The sequence below is a fragment of the Sander vitreus genome, chromosome 5 (assembly GCF_031162955.1).
Source record: "Sander vitreus isolate 19-12246 chromosome 5, sanVit1, whole genome shotgun sequence".
NCBI classification, from domain to species: domain Eukaryota; kingdom Metazoa; phylum Chordata; class Actinopteri; order Perciformes; family Percidae; genus Sander; species Sander vitreus.
Window position 1 is genome coordinate 16008734 of NC_135859.1, and position 14814 is coordinate 16023547.

Below are 14814 nucleotides of genomic sequence, written 5' to 3' on the forward strand. Positions count from 1 at the left end.
GCTATCACACAGTCCTGGGTGTCATTGGGCTGACAACACACATGTTCACAGGGACGAAGAATGGCTGATACAGAGAAATTAATGCGTGCTGAACCGTCTATTCTTCAAGATTCATCTCAAGGGAAAGGCATATACATGGTTGTCCCTGCTCCTTTAAGGCATGCAGTGTAAACTCACTCACCCTGAGTTTGAGTAATCAATACATGCTCCTCAGAAGCGGTCCTCTTCTCAGAGCAGACATCTCTTTAGATCAGCAGAGGAAGCTCAGATTGGTTTTGTGTGAGTGCGGTATCATCTTAGCTCAGTGCACATCCTGATGTGCATGCACTATAATGCTTTTTTATTTTGTATTTTTATGTCAGTGCTGTCACACGTCATGTTTGGCCTGCAACCACATGTGTACATGTGGAGATTATTTTTTATTTTCTCTTCAGCAACAAAAAAGAAGAAATTAAGAGATGCAAAGTAATGTTAGAAGTATAAGGGGAGAAACAAACCTCTGTGTGAGAGTGAGTGAGTGAGTGAGTGAGTGAGTGAGTGAGTGAGTGAGTGAGTGAGTGAGTGTGTGTGTGTGTGTGTGTGTGTGTGTGTGTGTGTGTGTGTGTGTGTGTGTGTGTGCAGCACTTGAGTTGAGTCCCAGGGGATTGTCGTGGATCTGCAAACTCACACTGCAGCAGTACAGCTACAGAGCATCAGCAGAACACACTGCACATCCACACAATCAGTGCATACAGACTTTAGCCACAGCATACCCAAAATATGAATATATCTTCCAAAGTGTAAAACCTTGCAAAAGTAGTAATGTATCAGGGCTTCTTTACAAAGAGCCAATGGCAGTTGCAATTAGGCCTAAAATTAATCATGTTCTAATTATTTAACACTATGCATACACTGCCAAGTTTTTTTTATGCACAAAATGCCTTAAGATAGAAAGTGATACTTGACAATTTACATTCTATAAAACCAATATTTAGGTGTGTTGCGTTAATAAAATACACCTCATTAACACCTTCAGTAAAATACAACTCATCCACAAAGTGCTACACTGATTAGGGTGAATATATTCCTGCGCAAGCAGTACTTCTCTGAAGAACAGATATCTCTTTAAACGTGTGTCCTGGTGCTGACGAGTGAGTTTTCCCTCCCTCCTATATAAGCCCAGCGCTCCCGCTCCTGCTGCAGTCAGTTCTCATCCGGCCCAGCCAACATGAGTTACACGGTAGAGCACCATCTCTTCGGCCCGACCTCGTACCGCAAGGCTCGGCCTGCCTCCGTGTCCTCCAGCGGCTTTCACTCCCAGCGCCGCCGCCTCACCTACAGCCAGCCATCCTCCGTGGACAGCTTGGAGACCTTCAACGGCGACATGACACGGAGGAACGAGAAGGAGATTCTGCAGACCCTGAACGACCGGTTCGCCGGCTATATCGACAAGGTGCGCAACCTTGAGATGCACAACCGCAACTTGGAGGCGGAAGCGGCAGCTCTGCGGCAGAGCCAGGCCGGGCGCACCTCGGTTGGGGAGCACTACGAACGAGAGCTGGGCGACCTGAAGGGTCTCCTGCAGCAGCTGACCGGGGAGAAGGCCCGCGCAGCTCTGGAGCACGATCACCTGGAGGAGGACATCCAGCACCTGCGGGTCAGACTGGAGGATGAGGCGCGAAACCGGGATGAGTTGGAGGCTGCCGCGCGCGCCATGAAAAAGTATGCTGAGGAGTGCCGGCTGGCGCGTATGGAGCTGGACAAGAAGCTCCGTTCCCTGGAGGAGGAGGCCGTTTTCCTGAAGAAGAACCACGAGGAAGAAGTGGCTGAACTCCTCGATCAGATTCATGGCGCGCAGGTAAGCTTCGACATGCGAGACACGCTCAAGGCGGACGTCACCGGCGCCCTGCGAGAGATCCGCGCGCAGCTGGACGGTCACGCATCCAAGAGCTCAACGCACGCGGAGGAATGGTTCAAAGGTGAGTTGGGTCAGAAGGGGAACGTTGAGTTTTTTTTAAAGTTTTTTGAGTTTTTTAAATCACATAGAAACTTCCGCGTGCGCTTTTCAGTGTGCAGCATAGTGTTTATTCTCTGTCCGTGGTGCTGAAGTCTAAATAACGTTTGAATTAGCCTGTAGCCTAATTGCAGCACTAGGAATGGATGAATTAATCATTTTATTATCGTGTCATGCATAAAAAAATATGCCCAGCCCAAACATGCTTATAAGACACCATTATTTGCAGCAAGGGACCAGAAATGACATATTTGAAACAAATAATATTGTGATGCATAAACTGGATTAAGGCGAATGAGTTTGCGGTATCGTGCTCATATCAGGGTTGTAAAGGTCACTTACTTTTTGTTATCAGACCATCAACACTGAAACTATTAGGCAAAGCATGCTGACTTCTTAAACCTTGAGATTCTGCCTTGATCCCCTTTATCCCACCAGATCGGAAACTTTAAGAGGACGTTTAATAACCGATTGCAGGCAAATTAGGTAGGCTACGTCAAGGCAGATATCACGAACAAATGCACAGAGATCAATATTTAAATAATGTGACCTTGTAAATGGTGCGTTTTTGTGGGTGCATCGTTGCCGCAGACGAATCATTTTTTAATTAAAGCAAACACTGCAGGAGTGAGATGGCACACAGAGAGACTATGACTCATGTGCACTCTCACTGTGGGTAACAGTGGGTGTGTTGTTGCTTTCACCCCATGTGCGCTGTGTGTGTGTCTCTTGCCCTGAACCAATAGAATAGTTGTTTCAAGGTCGCTGTTTGCGGAAGGCGGACAAGACAGATAATGCTTCATCACTCTAACAGTCATCCTTTCTGATGTCGTGATTGGAGTTTACCAAGGACTTGGAAGTAAGCTTTACATGTAGATATGGTGGATAGACATGGATGAAACCCTGTGACAATCCTCTTCGCAATCATACTGCAAGTAGAGGCAACACCCATATGCACACAGGTTTCTCACATTTCGTGGTACTGTACAAATACACACTTGACAACTTTAAAGGCCAAGAAGGGTTTTATCTGAACTGCACGTCACAGAACAACCTATAGATTGACCCTTGCTACACAATTACATGCTGACTTTATATAACCAGTGAAAGGTGCACACGGAATGGCCTTCCCGTGGTGGTTTCCAGCTGACTGCAGCACTGTGGCTCATTCATGCTTGGAGGAGGGAGGGAGCTGAGTCAGACTACTGACTGACAGATGGACACTGCCAAGGTTACTCAGGCCCCCAGTAGAGACTCTCAGGACAGGTCAAATGTCTCAGTACCAAGATAAAAAACAATTGATGCCTATGGACTGAAGAAGAACGCAGAACTTCTCTGTACTTTAGCAGGTCACTCAAACTGTTTTTGGACATGAGCCAGTCAATGGTATCACAGAGCAAATGTGATTCCTAAATCATATACATTCTTTTGTATGCTATTTCTGCAGTGCGTATGGACCGTCTGTCTGAAGCTGCTAGGTCCAACCAGGATGCAATTCGTGGAAGCCAGGACGAGATCGCAGACTACCGCCGTCAGCTCCAGAGCCGCACCATCGAGCTGGAGACTCTTCGGGGAACCAAGGACTCACTTGAGAGGCAGCGTATGGAGAGTGAAGACAGACACCACGATGAACTCAACTCACTACAGGCAGGAAATCAACACAAGAATTGCACTCATCCCACAATAAAACTCACATTATGTTAAATGTCTGTTTCATACCATAATATTTGTCATGCTGCACGTTTTATATTTGCAGGAGGCCATCAATCAGCTGGACAATGAGCTGAAATCTACCAAATGGGAGATGGCCAGCCAGCTGAAAGAATATCAGGAGCTGCTGAATGTGAAGATGGCTTTAGATATTGAGATTGCTGCTTATAGGTTGGTCAGGGGTTAAAAGCACACATCATTAAATTGATTATTTGGCTTCTTAATGGCCAAGGTTATTGACATTTTCACTGACAGTGTGTCTTTGTCTTTAAAACAGGAAGTTACTGGAGGGAGAGGAGAATCGCTTTGTGTCAGGAGGAGGTCCGTACTCTTACCTGGAGAGCAGAATCTCTTCCCACTTGAAAGTGAAAGGAGAGGAGATCTCAGATACCGTCATCGTGGAGGAACAGACCGATGAGACCCAGGTGACTGAGGTGACAGAGGAGGCAGATGAGGAGGAAGAGGAGGGAGAGAAAGAAGACGATGAGGAAACCAAAGAAGAGGAGGAAGAAGGTGAGGAAGGAGAAGATAAGGAGGAAGAAGGAGAGGGAGAAGAAGAAAAGAAGGAAGCACAGGGAGAGGAGGAAAAGGATGAGGAGGAGAAGGATGAGGAGAAGGGAGAGGAAGAGGAGGCAGGTGAGGAAGAAGAGAAGTCCAAATCTCCAGAAAAGGCTGCATCCCCTCAGCCTAAATCTCCTGCGGTCAAATCACCAGAATCTAAATCCCCACAAAAATCCCCAGAATCTAAATCTCCACCAGCCAAATCCCCGATGCCCAAATCACCCGCTAAGTCGCCTGCAGTCAAATCGCCTGCAGGAGATGATTCAAAGTCACTTGTTTTACAATCCCCACCCAAATCTCCTGAATCTAAATCTCCTCGTCCCAAGACCCCTGAACCACAGTCTCCAGAAAAAGAGAAGGCCAAGCCTGACACTGCCAAAGACACCCCGAAAGAAGAGAAAAAAGAGGAGAAGCCTGTCAAGGAGGAAAAGAAGGAGAAAGAACAACCTGTGAAGGAAGAGAAGAAGCAAGAGCCCAAGGAGACAGAGCCAGAGAAGGCAGACAAACCTGATTCGAAGAAAGAGAGCAAGGCAGATGAAGCTACAAAGACGGATGGCGCTTCGAAACCTGCAGAGGATAAACCTGCCCCCAAGTCTGAGCCTAAAGAGAGCACTCCCCCCGCCAAGGAGGAGAAACCCTCGGCTCCTAAGTCAGAGAAGGCCGAGCCCGAGGCAAAGCCTGCCCCTAAAGCAGAGCCTGAGAAAACAGAGGAGAAGAAGCCAGAGGAGAAGAAGCCAGAGGAGAAGAAGCCAGAGGAGAAGTCCGCACCTAAAGCCGAACCCCAGAAAACAGAGAGCAAGAAAGACGAGAAGAAGCCAGAGGCGACAAAGGAGACTAGTAAAGAAGAGAGTAAGGAGGTGAAGGATGGAGGGAAGGCGGAGAAATCTTCTGGCACCGAGTCAAAGGAGAGCAAGGAGGAGAAGGCCAAGAAGTAAGACGGATAAGCTGTGATTCAAGGCACGACGAGAGGAGGTGGAGATGCCAAAGAACTATGAAGGAAGGCAGGGTAAAGAGCAGGAGAAAGAGGCTGGATGCACCCAGCTGTTCAGATGGGCGCTTTAATGTCCAAAGCAAAGCAGGTGATGGTATGTAAGCAATAGTGATTTCTGTAGCAAATAACCCCCTGCTCCCCAAGTATGGCCATTACATACCCCTGATGCTTCTGATGTATGACTGTAGTGAATGCAGAATGCTCTAAACTCTTTATCTGAATGTGATAACTGCCCTTAATAAATAACAAGTGCATTTAAACTGAATCCCGCTGACGGGGACCGCAGGGGCCTGCTGTACCTACACAAGCCTTCAAGGGTAGATATTTCGAAACAATCTCAAGCTAAAGGTTGTGACAGATATTGAATATAAAAACATATATTTAAGGAGATACAAATGTCTATATTATATTTACAGATACATCAGTAAGAAATACTTGAATTTTGCTTGTTTAATGCAGCTTCTCTTGATGGTGAACTGCACTGTCTCACTCTTTTGGTCTGCAATGCTAGGACAATGATGACTATGTGTTATGTATAAACTGCTGAGAATATGCAATATAAAACAGATAAATAAAGAATGAAAAATCAAACACAAAATGCTTTTGGGAGATTTCTTAATCTGCAAAAATAAAATCAATAGCACATTGACCTCAAGTGAGGATTTATGAAGAAGTGTCAAGCGTTATGCAAGATGTGAAGCCTGAAAGGTAAATCCACTGCATTGCGGATGAGGAGGGGGGGAGCTGTACCCACCCACAGCAGTAACTGCACCCTTACTCGAGTCCCAGAGACCACGCTCGTGTATAAATCAGGAGCAGTGCTGCTTGCTTACACTCGGATAACTGCAGAGATAAGTTCACAAACTGAAGCAGTGATTTTGTAATAAATTCATAATTACCATAAATATCACTCAATTATGTAATAGGTTGAGTATCACGTATAGGCTTAAGATGATACCAAATTAATGAGGAAATACAAATCTGTCATTTTTGGTCATGACTTACAGTACTGTTCGAGCTATTCATAGATTTCTACAATCTTTCACAGAAATGCTGTAGCTACATTTTTAATAGTATTTACTAATGCGAGTGCAGCAGCTGGCTACAAAAGCTCATCTTTCTTTGACACATCTCTGACATTGGAAGGTTATCTTTCCTGGCAGGATTTCAGTGTTATATTCACATCTAATCTCTTTGCATCGGATAGATGACTTTGTACTAATGGGATCAACAAACGCATCATAAAATACATCAGGTGGAAGTTACGAGTTTCTTTTTCTCGTCGCTGCATTTTAATATCACTAACTTATTAGAACTCAGTCTTACCATTTTCCTGAACTATTCACTTCTGCAAAGACACACTATCTGGTTTCGTTTTGTTTGTGCTCTTTACTGAGTTATTTAGTTATTTATAGTAGTTATTTTGCCCTTAAAGAACCAAACAATCCCATCCAACAAAAACAATGTTTCTTTTCACAAAAGTAAATTTGACGCTGAATAGTTAAAAGTTCTTTTTTTGTATCTTGAGGAAAGTACAAGTAGAAGAAGTCCCAAATTGCAGTACTCACTCACATTTTAAATAGTAATCTTCTACTTCTAATTACATGTATCCATAAATCGACGAGGCATTAATGTCTGGATTTGGTTAAATGCTGCTGGATTTGCACTCCAATGTGCAAGAAAACAGTGATATTTTTATCAAACACTTCTGCTCCTAGCTAATCATAAAATGAGAGTAATCCTTGATGGAATTGGCATCAGTATCCTGAATAACAACCTTCCATTAAAGCATCCAGGATGAAAAATGAAAGGTCGAAGGCCAGCTGTTGACTATAAAATATACCAAAAATCATTCTATGGACACAATTCTCTGGGGAAATGACTCAGCTTGCTGTAGCACTGAACCCCAGTGGCATAATAATCAGCTAGCACAAGAAATGCCTATAAATAGAGCAGCACAGAGAGAGGTGAGGGTGGAGAAGAAGGCAGAGGGATAAAACAGAGACATTTGGAGTGCACAACAAACAATGGATGCAACAGAGCCTTCAATAGAACAAATGCACACTCATTCAAGAAAATAACATGGTATTTTCTTTTATTTTTAAACAGGTAAAAAGACTTTTAAAAAGAGATACTTTGTGTGTCAAAGAACCACAAAGGTAAGCTTCAGGGAGTTAGAGTTGTAAAGTACAGCAGTGAGAATCATATGGACAAATCTAGCGGTGACTGAAGAAGCCCTGAGGGTGGTTGTACTTGAATGGCTTCAGACGATTTGGACCCCTGAGAAAGAGAGACAGATGTCAGAGATACAGTAAATCTATTCAGATACTAAAGTGTTTGACCACTAATAGCTTCTTGTGACCGTGTACCTGACAGTGCGCAGGCACATCTTTTCTCTGGGAAACTCTCGTGGTCCCTCCACGCTGTCATCTTGTCCTTCGGTCTCCAAATACACATCCAGGCAGACACACAGGCGTGAAATTTGATTGGTCAGGAGCTGGTGTCCTGGACGTGGCCCCTGTAGTTCCTTTTTGAACACATTGACCTCACTCTCCATGGCCTAAAAAAGAAAAAGATGAGTCAGTTAAAGTCTTAAATACCTAGACGTCAAATGAGCTTATGCAACAACAGAGCACAAGTTAATGGAACACAAGTGATCAATATTGGAAAAAGCTCATACTCGAAGGTTGTCATCAGTGCGTCCGCTGCGCTCTCCCTTCCAGCTGAGCGAGAGTGAGAAGAGAGGAGGGATTTCTGGGTAACGGGGATTCAGCACAACAGCGGCCTGGAGATGAGCTGAGGAAGAAAAAGATCGAAGCAGGTGGGTTATAAGAACCAAATAAAAATCCAAGTTATCAATATTGGCCAATTCTAACATCATCCATCATTTTACCTGTGCCCCTTTCCACAACAGCCATGAAGTACATATCTGTCTCCTTCGCCATCCCAGCATCAGTCACATGGCGAGTATATGGCAGATCCTAACAAGAAAAAGTAATATCACAGTGAGACATGTGCTACAAGAGGTGCATTTTTTATTTATTTTTTTTAAAACAAAATATCTGTACAAATGTCTTTATGTGTGTATACCATGTACTCCTGCTGAGTGGTAGTGGTCCAGCGAGCTAAACGGGAGAGGATCTTGGCAGGAAAGAGGTGCTGACACTCACTGGAGACTGGGATGATGCTGTGCTCTGAGGACAGAAGAACAAACAATCTCAGTCAAAATGCCCTATCCCTTCTTCAGTAGTATTTGATGTATGGTCGTTAACATATAATGTACCTAAAGAGGCAAACTGTTTGTGCAAAGCCAAGCGAGACTGGAGTCGTCCCCTCAGCAGCTTCATGGTGGTCTCCATGTGGCTGGCACTCAGAGAACTGCCCACACGCACACTCTGGAAAACATGAGCACATACCAACACGATGAGACCGTAACACAGAAACTGTGCTCAACTGGGATAATACTTGATTTCAAAACGCACCTCTGAAGGATCTCTGGGAAAATGTAGTCCTCCTAGACTCTGAACCCACATGTAGGGATGGCCCAGCTCCTCCAAATAATCGGCAAAGCAAACGATCCTAAAAGGAAATTATGGGTCAATAATAAGGAAATTCAACGGTGTGATTCGCTACACAGCTTCTCATATCCTTTAATTACTTGACATCCTCACCCGACTTTATCAAACTGGTAGCGATTAGCTGGATTGGGCGTTTCTCGTCCCTGGTCGCTGGCGTAGAGACAGCTGAGTAGAGTGTCTGATTTCAGCAGGTCCCTGCAAAAGAAGACATCATTAGACTTTCCTTTCAGGGACACAGAGAGGGAGACGGATGCTTAAGCGCGTGCACACGCACACACACACCCTGCGCTGATGGCTGAGTTGAGGTCTGTGGAGGTGGAGACCTTGGTCTTGACGGTTATAATGTTGAGATTCATCAGGTAGAAGAAGAAGAGATGGAGGACGCTGCCATCTGCGGAGACATGATGGATAACACATGGTGATGAGCTAACCCATTACTAGCTCAATTCTCTCTACCTTCCTCTTTTCATTAATCTTCCCAGTGAATGTCCCCCAGGGTTTACTTTACACTGCAGCGCATTAGAGAGCAATAACAGGGTGTGGCCACGACAGCAGCTAGCAGCACCCAGGGGATACCTACTATACTAATGGTCATCACACACACACACACACACACACACACACCTCTCTGCAGTCACAGTGAACTCAGTGACACACTGTCACTCACTGACACCTATGCTGCTCAATTTTTGCTTTTACTGCAGTAAACTGACTGCCGGAGCTGGCAGCAGTGAAGACAACTGGGGAGGAGAAGGCCATTAGGAATTCAAGCAGAGGTTAGAGAAAGTCTGGTGATGAGAAAATATGCTTACAGCATGTTGTAGGTGCTGCAGAACCACAATGCTGCAAGCGTCTCTCTCACCTCTCTCCCTCCTCCCCCTTTCGGTAGAGTAACGTCTGCAATGCAGATCTCTCTATAATCTGTCACCATTCCTTTTATTGCCAGTAGAGGGAACACGAGGGTCAAGTGGTGTCATGACATCATAGCAGACTGGGTCACGCTCACACTTTCACTTACTATCTGGTTGATATAGAGTTACCACAATAAACAGTATAGCTATGGATACATTACAGATTACCTGTAAGCACTCAGGCTTAACCGTGCTGTGTTAAGAGAGGGAATGCACAAAAAGGCACAGACCTATTTGGTGCAGACACTAAAATTTGAAGTCATGAAGAATGTAGATTGAGTTACCTTTACACTTGAGGTCTAAGCAGAGAGACAGAGGGTGCCTTTTCAGCATCTCTCGTCTTTTTTCATCCAGCTGGCCACCTGTAGTGGGCCTTCTTCTCTTCTGTCAATAAAAAGCAATTAAAACAAGAGATGAAAAGAAAGAAAGCAAGACAAAGTGCATGTTTGACATTGTGGCATATCAAATAAATTAGAAAAACGATTTGCATCCATTCCAGCTTTTCCAGCTACTTCCAGGAGAAACATGATAGTGACTTAGCATCTCTAGAATTTCAGCCCTCTACTGTTACAGACAAAAGGAGGAGGTGGCAGTTAAAAAGAAGGGCTGGAAGTAGGAAAAGACTGAAAAATAAGAGGGTGTTTCAGATGAGCCGTCATGTGCAAATACGCCAGAGATTGCAACAGAATACAAAACATTTATCAACAAATCGGTAATTAAGAAAATATATATTCACTTCACTCAAAAAACATCCCGACAGACAGAAATGAGCACTGGTTCAGTGCTGAGTGTGCATGCCCGGGATGGGCTCAGGTTACGGTCACCTAGCCATTCTTGGTATACACTTCCCAGAATCCCCCAGCTGGCACCCGTCCGGATACAGGAAGCTATCAACAGCCGCACCCCAACCTGCCAGACCACGTGGGACAGCTGGGGCTTCAGGGACAGTAAGTGTGTCCGTTGCAAAGATGGGTATATTAAGAAATCATTGAACTCACTGATCTGAGTGTGTGTGTGTCAGTGAGTGTGTGTGTGTGTGTGTGTGTGTGTGAGAGAGAGTGTGAGTATGTGTGTGTGTGTGTGTGTGTGTGTGTGTGAGTGAGTGAGTGAGTGAGTGAGTGAGTGAGTGAATGAGTGAGTGTGTGTGTGTGCTGGGAGTAAAGCCAAGCCTGAGACTCACCGTTTTCTCTTGCTCCTCCTCTGCATCAGAGTCACTCTCATCATCTAGATAAAACCAGAACACAAAACAGTTTTGTTTTGTTGGAGATGCATCTCTCACATCTTGAAATACTAACACAACAGATGATGAACTGCACAACAAAGCAAAGGGTTTGTGTGATTTGTAATTTCACTTGCGGGATTAATGAAGTATAAATTATTATTTATTATATGTGCAGATGCTGTATGTGTAATGGCAGGCATGTAAAGTAGTGTTTGTACCCTGGGAATCTTCTGGAGGTTTGGACAGGGCCTTGGCCTCGTCCACATCACCACTTATTGAGACACTCAGGTTCTTGTCTGACATGGAAACAAAATAAATCATTGACAACCAGGGCTTACATCCCATAAAGAAAAAAACTCTATTTGGCCTTAAAAACATAGGATATTCTCTAATGACTACTGACCACAGGCCTGGCCATAGGCATTGGCTTGAACAAACAGGACATAGAGAGGTGGAGGCAGGTGGCGGGCAATCTCTGTCTGTATCTGAGCCTGCTCAAAAGGCATGGACAGATACTCCTGCACCGGGAGAGAGGCCTATGAAAGAAGAGAGAGCATACATCAGCATATTATCATTCAGAGGATCTATACATGGTGTCCATTGGTGGTACAGCAGTTAAGACCTTAACCTCAATGAATGAAGAAAAAGGAATATAATAAATGAAACAGTCTATATACATAATAAATGAACACATTTTTCAACACTTTCAAAATCAGTGCTTTAAGCTGCTGCGACTAAAACAAAAGTGTTGTCCTATCAAAGCTCAAAACCTTTATAATATGGCACCCAAGCAGTTGCTATACCTGCATGATGGCATTGAGTCCTGGCTGCAAGCTTGTCAGATGTTCCTTCTTCACCTCGATGCTCTTATGGATCTTCTCCTTTGTGGCCAGGGACTCCTTGTATTCTTCTGCCAACCTGTGTCCAAGCACAGAGTTTTAACAGTTGCTCTATGGTCCCAAAAAAAAAAAAAATCAAGACAGTTTTTTTTACCACAGCATGCTACTAACGCACTATGCTGTGTGCAAGTTTGCTTACCTCTTCCTCTGTTCAAGCTCCCAGTCCAGTCGTGCCAGTGTGAGCTGGTGGGGATCATTTTTTGTGATGTGAGGCCTGGAAATGTCCTGTGGCGCCTCCTGGTAAAACGCTTCCTCAGACACCAAGTCTATCTCCTCATGCTTAGACCTGGATCAGGGAAAGGTATGTGAACTCAGCATTTTTTAAACATTTCTTACACTAAACTTGTTCTTGTACATAATAAGGTATAACTTTAGTGGATTTAGTGGACTTGGTCTCAAGTACGCTCAAAGTAAAAGCTAAACGATATATTATGTACTAACTTGAACTCCAGACACTTGCTGATCTCCTTCTGAAGATGCATAACTTCATACAGCAGGTTCTGTAACTGGAGGTGCAGCACATCCACCCTCTGCTTTGCCTGAATGAAAAAAAGGTGGTTACGGTTGGTTTACAAACATAACCCAGGCGAACCTGGAAATAAATACACGCAAACAATATGCCAAGAATCAGAACCAGGATTCAATAAGATTAATGCGCAGGATCCAAAACTGGATCGATAGAATTTATCGATCCAGTTTTGGATCTATATAAAAATATAAACAAAACCGAGGGTGTATAAGCTATGTTTGCTGACAGTGGCAGCTACTGCAGTTAGGTGTTAAAAGTAGAAACAAAGTGCTTGGTGTTTAACTTGCCTTACCTGATCAGCACAAAAAGGAGTTGAGACAGCACTTTTTTAGCGAATGAATGGAATCGAGTAAACTTAACCTACGCTGGTATTTCTTTTAATATGGCGAGAAAGTTGGATAGCATTCGAGAGTTGTGTGCGAGTTACCTCGTGTGTCTGGTCTCTGCCTCTCTTTAGTCGCATGTGAGCCAGACGATTGAGTTTTTTCAGATTCATGAAGTGGATGCAGCTCTGCATACGTCTCTGCTCGACCTCAGCACACTGAGAACAGACACAACTAGTTAGATTCATTATTGTAGTAAAGACACAGAATCAACTTTGTCTAAGATGATATATACAACATTGTGATGCATTAGATTTACCAATACCACAAACTGCATGTATAAAGTTTCTGCTATGGAGGAATGTACTTATTTCTACAGTCCGTGACAAACCAGCACATCACTTGATGAGTTTAACTAGTCTGTAACGTGACGACATTATTACTGACTATGAAATCAGTCTGTAATAAGTCTGAATGATGTTTACCCCCTCCTTGGCTCCATTTGCTTTCAGCTCCTGGATCTCACTCATGAGTGTGGCCAAACTCTCGCATGACTCTTTGTACTGCAGGAAGTCCTGCTCAGGGTCCCTGCTGTCCAGCTCCACTTCCTCACTATACACTCGCACATCCTGGAAAATTACAAAAAACCTAAATCAATGTGAACAGTATATCAACGACACCACTGTTGGTCATCATTTACTTACTACATTCACTTATTGGTGCTATAAGAACAAGAAGTCCTGAATCCATTATAACACAACTAGCAGGGACTCAGACTTGTGGTCAAAGAAGTGGTGAGTTAATTCAGGTCCCAAATTTCAAAACTCTGAACTTAACTCAAACTTCAATTTTGATAACTCATATTTTCACTTATCACCTGGTTACGTGGTTGGTAACAATATAGTGCTTAGAAATAGTGGATGTACATCCAACCTAGTATTTATTACATTTGTATTGTTTTGTGTTCAATCACACGAGGACCTTTATCCCAACCCTAAAAGTAGATGCATAGATATTTCGTGAAAGATGTGCAAAATGTAACTCTTCAATTCGCTAAAGTGGATCAAGTAATTAGGTCTGTGTGGAAATCTCCCAACACACTGCGGCCCCTCCGTTCCCGTCAACCGGGCCCTCTCGGTGGTGTCCTGACGTTAACGTTACCTGCTGGTCCCCTTCCCCGCGACCTCGCTTCATCTCTGGGGTTCCTCCTTCACTGCGGAGAACCTTAGACTTTCGCTTCTTCAGGGCGTCCGACGACATGGGGGGCTGGATAAAGATGAGAAATATTTAGGCTGAATACAATCCAATTGAGATAAGCCGAGTAAACCTTTTGACGTGAGTTACGGTAACTTTACGTGCCAACAACATTTCTCTATTAGCAGGCTAGCTAGTGCTAGCACTGTTGCTCTGTGATGGCTGACTGGCTAGCTTTTTGGCTAACAGCCCTTAGCCTTTCGGCTCATAAAGGCAAGTTTCCAATCATAGATACCAAATAGACACAATGTATTTTAAGTTTGATATGATATCTATAAATAGCCACATACCTTCTTGGTACACAAAAACACCTGGAATCCTTAAATCGTGCGCAAATGCACATATACAGGATACTTTGTTTAACCCTCAACCGCAAAGCGCCGAAGACGGACGGAAGCTCTGCTGTGCCAAAAAACAAAATAGAGCCAAAAGAGGAACCAGCAGCTACACTGCCACCTACAGAATAAAAACGTAATTCAAAAGACCTCACGACACTAAATTTCTAAAACACTAACGGTGAAAATATATAAGGCACGTTAAACGTAGCAACACCATTTCTTAAATGATTATGGTCCATAATCATTTAAGAAATTAAAATCATGTACATAAATAACAATATTTGTTGTTGTACATGTAAATAAAAGGACTAATACTTCATTAGTACACAAGCATTTTTTGATTGCCAAGAAATATGCTTTATAGAGAAATTTGCCTTGGCTGTGTTGAATGCAAAACCTTATAAAAACCAACTAATATCATACATGTGCAGCTCTACTCTATACTGAACTTGAACGTACTTATTTACATTTTGCATCTAACTAAAACAGCAAACAAATAGGCCAC

The 14814-nt window shown here is 43.7% G+C and overlaps 2 protein-coding genes across 2 annotated transcripts; one reads left to right on the top strand and one right to left on the bottom strand.

The window, feature by feature from the left end:
* Positions 1–1207: 1207 nt before the first annotated feature.
* Positions 1208–5795, top strand: LOC144517617 (neurofilament medium polypeptide-like). Its single transcript, XM_078249707.1, has 4 exons — positions 1208–1958; positions 3441–3640; positions 3750–3874; positions 3981–5795. Exons 1-4 carry the CDS (start codon positions 1208–1210, stop codon positions 5197–5199), a joined length of 2295 nt encoding a protein of 764 aa, XP_078105833.1. The 3' UTR covers positions 5200–5795.
* Positions 5796–7333: 1538 nt separating this feature from the next.
* Positions 7334–14372, bottom strand: thoc5 (THO complex 5). Its single transcript, XM_078250597.1, has 20 exons — positions 14262–14372; positions 13879–13983; positions 13203–13346; positions 12822–12935; positions 12307–12404; positions 12005–12151; positions 11770–11884; positions 11370–11502; positions 11185–11262; positions 10925–10968; positions 10029–10128; positions 9116–9224; positions 8927–9028; positions 8738–8834; positions 8539–8650; positions 8346–8449; positions 8149–8236; positions 7936–8051; positions 7625–7815; positions 7334–7535 (listed from the first exon to the last, which is right to left on the bottom strand). Exons 2-20 carry the CDS (start codon positions 13975–13977, stop codon positions 7472–7474), a joined length of 2055 nt encoding a protein of 684 aa, XP_078106723.1. The 5' UTR covers positions 13978–13983; positions 14262–14372; the 3' UTR covers positions 7334–7471.
* Positions 14373–14814: the final 442 nt, after the last annotated feature.